Source organism: Pieris napi, chromosome 20, assembly GCF_905475465.1.
Source record: "Pieris napi chromosome 20, ilPieNapi1.2, whole genome shotgun sequence".
Taxonomy (NCBI): Eukaryota; Metazoa; Arthropoda; class Insecta; order Lepidoptera; family Pieridae; genus Pieris; species Pieris napi.
Window position 1 is genome coordinate 11,047,340 of NC_062253.1, and position 5,952 is coordinate 11,053,291.

At 32.4% G+C, this 5,952-nt stretch overlaps 1 protein-coding gene across 1 annotated transcript; it reads left to right on the forward strand.

The window, feature by feature from the left end:
- The first annotated feature begins 215 nt into the window (after positions 1–215).
- LOC125059566 (phospholipid scramblase 1-like) lies at positions 216–4,564 on the forward strand. The gene is made up of 5 exons (XM_047664046.1): positions 216–240; positions 1,141–1,340; positions 2,992–3,183; positions 3,737–3,889; positions 4,381–4,564. The coding sequence occupies exons 1-5, from the start codon at positions 216–218 to the stop codon at positions 4,402–4,404; spliced, it is 594 nt and encodes a 197-aa protein (XP_047520002.1). The 3' UTR covers positions 4,405–4,564.
- The last annotated feature ends 1,388 nt before the right edge of the window (positions 4,565–5,952 follow it).

The window sequence follows — 5,952 nt, forward strand, 5'->3', positions numbered from 1 at the left end:
ACATGTTGAAAATAATGTTGCAAGTTTCTTGTATTATTATTATGAGATCATAAATTTGTAGATCGAAATTAACAAGTGTATTTCTTAAAATATTGAGAATCTCTGAACTTATTAATATTTGTTTTATAGTTACATCGTTTGAGAGGTTTTAAAAATTTTGACAGTAATTAATTATAAATTCAGTCCAAAGTTTTTAAAATCAGTTTTCATTGAACATGTCGACACCGGAAGAAAGTAATGGTAAGTTTAATAGATGTTATTATTAAAATTTTAAACCTCTTGATTAATCGGAATATAATTTTTGTTAGAAAAATCGCATTTAAAACTTATATATGTGTAAAGCACTTGCGATCGAGTTTTATATTATTTTCGTTTTTTTTGGAACATGTTACTTTAAGATTATTTTAGCCGACTAAACTATGAAATCTAAATTTCGAATGCAAATATCATAAAGTACCTCAGTCTGGCAGGTGCGTTGGCGCTGATCAATGATTATTTCTATTTAGACTGTTCGTTGTAAGTTATCGAATAATCACTTAGGTCTGCTACGAAAATGTATTAAATTGAAGTCTTGTCTCAACATTTTCTTTTTTCAATTGATTATGGAATCAGATTGTACTTTACATACCAGCTTAGACTATTGATTCTCAATCCTCAGGTTACGCGTTATTTGCTTTTATTACTTAATTATTCGTACAATAAAAACCAATTTGGTACTTGCGTTGGACTTACAACAAAGTCTAAACAATACAATAAAACTCTGCCCTGCGATTCTGTAACTCACTTTTCGAACTCACGCAGCGGTTTTCGCATCGGCGGTCGCTCTCAAATCAGTCGTGAAGCAGTCATTTAATTATTTGGCATTCTGAAAAGGTGGGAGCTTGTAGTTTATTGTTTATTAGAATGCCAAATCATAAAATGACTGCTTGACGACTGATTTCAGAGCGACCGCCGATGCGAAAACCGCTGTGCGAGTTCGAAAAGTGAGTTACAGAATCGCAGGGCTGGTATCCTTTATAAGACTTAATGGCTTTGTTATTTCTCTTTTATATTAAATTTATTGTAACGATCATTGCATCTTATAATTTATTATGTATACAATTTTTTTTTTGCCGAATCATAAATAATTACCGTTTGCAGCGCTTGAACAGCTAAGTTCCCTAGAGCGTGTGGTGGTTCGTGAAAAGACGGCAGATTATCCTAACTGCAAGTATGTGGTGACAAGCAGTGAGGGCGTGGTGTTGCTTTACGCCAAGGAAGACTGTGGTATTGTTAACAAGGTTCTAGCAGGAAAGACTAGGACGTTCCAGATTGATGTCTTCGACACAAGCGATAGAGAGGTGAAATTTAAAAGCTCGATTTATAGCTTTGTATAAACAATTTATCAGCTTAAATACAATTATAAAAATGCACATCATATAATATATATAATATACCTTAACGAATTTGATTTGAAACCAGGCGTATAAATTTTGAGAATATAGTTGAAACACGTTGTAACTAGTGCAAATAGAAGAAAGGGTTAGCACGGTGGGACAAAGTTTTTCGAGTTACTCTGGTTTATTGGAGTCTAATGACAATAACCGTCAACCCTCGCGTGTTATATTTATGGTGATTTTATTACAGAAAGTGTTTTATCGCTCCTTCATGTCGCAGTTATACCATAATGTTGGTTTATTTTATAGGTTTCCTCTCTTGACTTGTTTCATTTGCTGTTACTTTATTGGTTAGAGAACATCTCGTCTTGAAATAATATTTTATTACTGACATTAATAATATTATGTATTTTAAAACTTATTTTACGAGCTCATTTTGTGCTTAATTTTTAAGGGTATAATCAGTTATAAAAAGAACTTCAACTCGTATTACAAATCGTTTTAAGGCTGATTTTGGTATTATACAAAATTTCAAAAGTTGCAAAGACATTGGTTTAATAGGTTTTCTATATCTTGAAACTTCACGTATATCTTTGATCTGCCTAATTATTAACTAAATAGACACGATTAATAATAAAAATAATAATTAGTATTTATTTTCTCCCATATAACAATAAGATTTATTGAATAAGACATAAGAAACATAAAATAATTATATATAGAACTGTATATAAGATGGACACTTGTCAATCTCACGACCCTTGTAGATTTTGCTGTAACATAACTCTTTCGTGCGTTAAAGCGTTTTTGTAATTAACGCTTAGAGGTCAGCAAGAAAGCATTATTCACGAACACTCAAACTGAAATGGTTATATAACAAAAAAAATATCAAAAAAATTATTGCTTGGAATACTTAGGTATACATAGTTATACATATATAGGTTATCTACATGCGAAAGTGTTAACGCCAAAAAAACAAAAAACATTCGAACGTCATAAATTCTATGGATTTGATAATAAAACAATTTTTTACCGGATTGAAGTTATGTATTTTCAATTCTATGCATTCCATTATAGTTATGTACTATAACTTATTTAACTGCTAGACTTTTCTCAATGCCGCATGGTTGGGAAAGATTTCTCCATTGAAGTCTACTTCTAATTATTTAGATTTCTATGGACTTCAGTTAATTACCCATTATAATAAATAACGGCGACGTGTGCGGAAAATGCATACATACCAGTACATTAGCATGATTAATGAACGTTCGTTATCTATATAATCTACCCTATTTTTGCTAATTAATTCAAAGCAGCATGAAAGCTACGATGTTTAACCAACTGAAATGTATATCTCCAAAATTATTATTTACCACTGGGCTACGAAGTTAATAGTAAATAAAACCAAATATGTAGTTGCACAACTAACGTAAATAACAGAATGTTTACAAAACCGCAGCTTTTAGTAGGAATATCAAGTTCACTGTCGCAAAAGCGCTATTTGTTTATACAGTAGGATAAATTGAACACTTTAGTGAGGAGATGTATATATTAACTTTGATATAGACGATTCTCCGACGGAGCTTCATACGTATACCGTTACGTTATATTGCAGGTGATGAAACTTCGCCGTCCCTACAGCGTGGGTCAGGACAAAATGGATGTAAGTGTTTGCGGTCAGCTCGCTGCCATCGTCCGTAAAGAGGTGACCTTCTTCAAGCCCGTTCTCACCATAAACGACACAAACGATCGACAGGTCATCAGGGTCAAGGGCCCCGTCTCTACTACTTCTCAATGTGATTTTGAGGTGAGAGTAATTGAAGCAAAAAATCTTGAATTTGGGGTAAAAGTATTTCGTAATCGAGAGTATAGTAACAGTAAGGTCTTCTCAAATTACTTAAAAAAGGAGTTGTGTATTTTTACCGCAGTTTCCCGAGTTGCTCATATAATTTAAATGTGGTTTAGGAGTTTAATGTACTCTTTCGGGTAAAGTTTTGGGCGAACGGTACTTTAATAGGTGTTGGATTTAATAATTCTATGTAAGAATTTGTTAAAAACTAAATTTCTACAACACAATTGACAGAAACATCTCATTATTGATTCACTAGGTTTCCTTTTTATGTTCCGAAAAATAAAAAATATACTAAGCTTATAGGAACAAATATATTTTATGTATAACCTTATAATAAAACTGTAGACATGTCGAATGTTGGCCAATTTGAGAAGAGTGTTCCAATCACTAGGCTGTCAGCACATTGACAAGTGGTTTGACAGTGGCGATAATATGTCCACTCATGTGACGAAACAAACTCGGTACCTGTTGGGAAACATTATTTTAAATAATATAATTTTAATTTCAGTTGTATTCCAATGAGAAGAAATGTATTGGTGCCATTTGCAAACGCTGGAACGGTGTAACTCGCGGTCATGGTGATAGGGATAACTTTGTCATACACTTACCACAGATGGAAGCTCCTTACAAAGCTGCTGTTTTAGGGACCTGCTTTCTCATTGTAAGACCCATAGAGACTTAAAAAACGAAAAACGAAACGACGGAGCGATTCGCTTGATTGTGATTGGTCAACAATCAACAGTGTACATACTCTGTCACAGGCACGCGACAAGTGTCATCTAAAATGGCAACAATGGGAAATCATTGGTGCATTTCGTTTTACGTTTTACACTTTATGTACATTTTTGTTACGTCTTACTCAATAGTAATTATGAAACTTTCATGACAATTAAAACAAACTCTTATAAAATTAACAGTGAGTGAGTTTATTAAGTGTAAGAGCCACAGGATTCGTAAAAGTAAATCATTTAGGTTTACTATAGTAATACGTACCTGTATACCTGTAGATATCCTGTCTTGAGTCCCGAACAGAGCTGATCGCCAACTTGCCGAATAATATGTTCCTCCGAATGTATATTTCATAGGTCATAGTCACATGCTTTTATTATTTAATAAATAGATAATCTACAATAATTCTGATATTATTTTCAGGATTTTCTGTACTACGAAAATTAAAAGATCACCACAGATTGTCTTTGGGCGCCATCTACTAGCAAATGGAGGAACTGTGCTGAAACTACTGTTCGTGTGTTGATTGCAACAGTTCACCTTTATTTATTTATATAATGATGTTATTATTAGCAATAGATGGCAGTGAATTATAATATTATGTTAATATTGTATTTTTTAAACCAGAATCACACAACAAGAGTTACAAAAAAACGGACAAATAACATTAAATGGCACAATGTGTTCTATTCTAGTGCGTATTCTCTTGGAAACATTAAATTACATGCTTCACCAAGAACTTTAATAGATAACGTAACGACAACAATAATTATATTAATTTATCGCTGAATAATTAATATTGTAATGCATTTTTGCTGTATTTAGTTTATCACATTACTTAGCACAAACTCACTTTGTCAAGCAGTCCAAAGAAATTAGTTCAAAAAAAGTCCAAGCAAAGTTGACTTGAAAGAAAACCAATAAGTAAAAGTATTTCACTTTGGTACAAGTATAAGGAAGTCGCATGAAAAACTTTATTGCCTTGCTAATTCGAGGCGTCAATAAATCTTTGCGGTTTCGCTGGCACCTCCACGCGAGTGAGGGTGGAATGTATGAGCTATTTTACTACAATTAATTGCAATGTCAAGAAACGCAGATTTCTTTTCAATTGAATTTGAAAATAATAATTTGCAATAACAGTTAACTTTTTTCTTGTAACATCTCGTCAGTCATTGTCAGTCTACTCCAGAATTTTCACGTCGCGAAGTCTTGATTAATTGTCTGAAGAAAGAGCGTACTGCATTACAAAACTTATTTAACAAATACATAAATTTAGAATTGCTATGTAACAAGGCACCAACTAGGAGAGTCAGGTTTAATTAATACGAAGTTGTGGTTATTTGATAATAATAAAATACACAGGCAGAGTTAAAAAACCTTTGGCATATTTATTTATTATACAATTTCCGGTCGTTTGTGATGTTTTTGCCGACAGTCTGACATAGGCCGCGAACACTAGCCGACAGGTGCGATATAGTCAAGAAGACAGTTATTTAAAAAGTTTTTTATTCACGCACAAACTGCCTATTACAATGAACATTACTTTTCATTAAACTGCCAAAAAGTTACATTTGCAGCGCGGTAAAACTTTTCAAATAATCAAAGTTACTGAGAAAGACACTTGATGAGATTATAAATAATATTTGAATTTATTTGTTAGCAGCAATAACCATTCTTATACATACGTTTATGGTGTAGGGTGATCATTAATTTCCTAGTCTATGACCCTAGATCCTATATCTCACTCTGGTACAGAGTTCAGAACAATTTTAACATAGCGAGTTCGCTAAGTTATTCTCACGGTCATGAAATTGTCAATACTGTATTTTTTTACATATAATAATAAATAATAAATAATTTAATCAATAGATTAGATTCAGCACTCGTCTTAAAATAACTGATAAAATATCATGATGTCATAACACAATTAAATATAATTATTAGAATTTAATCAAAAAACGTATCGTAATAAAGAATATAATTCATACATTCATC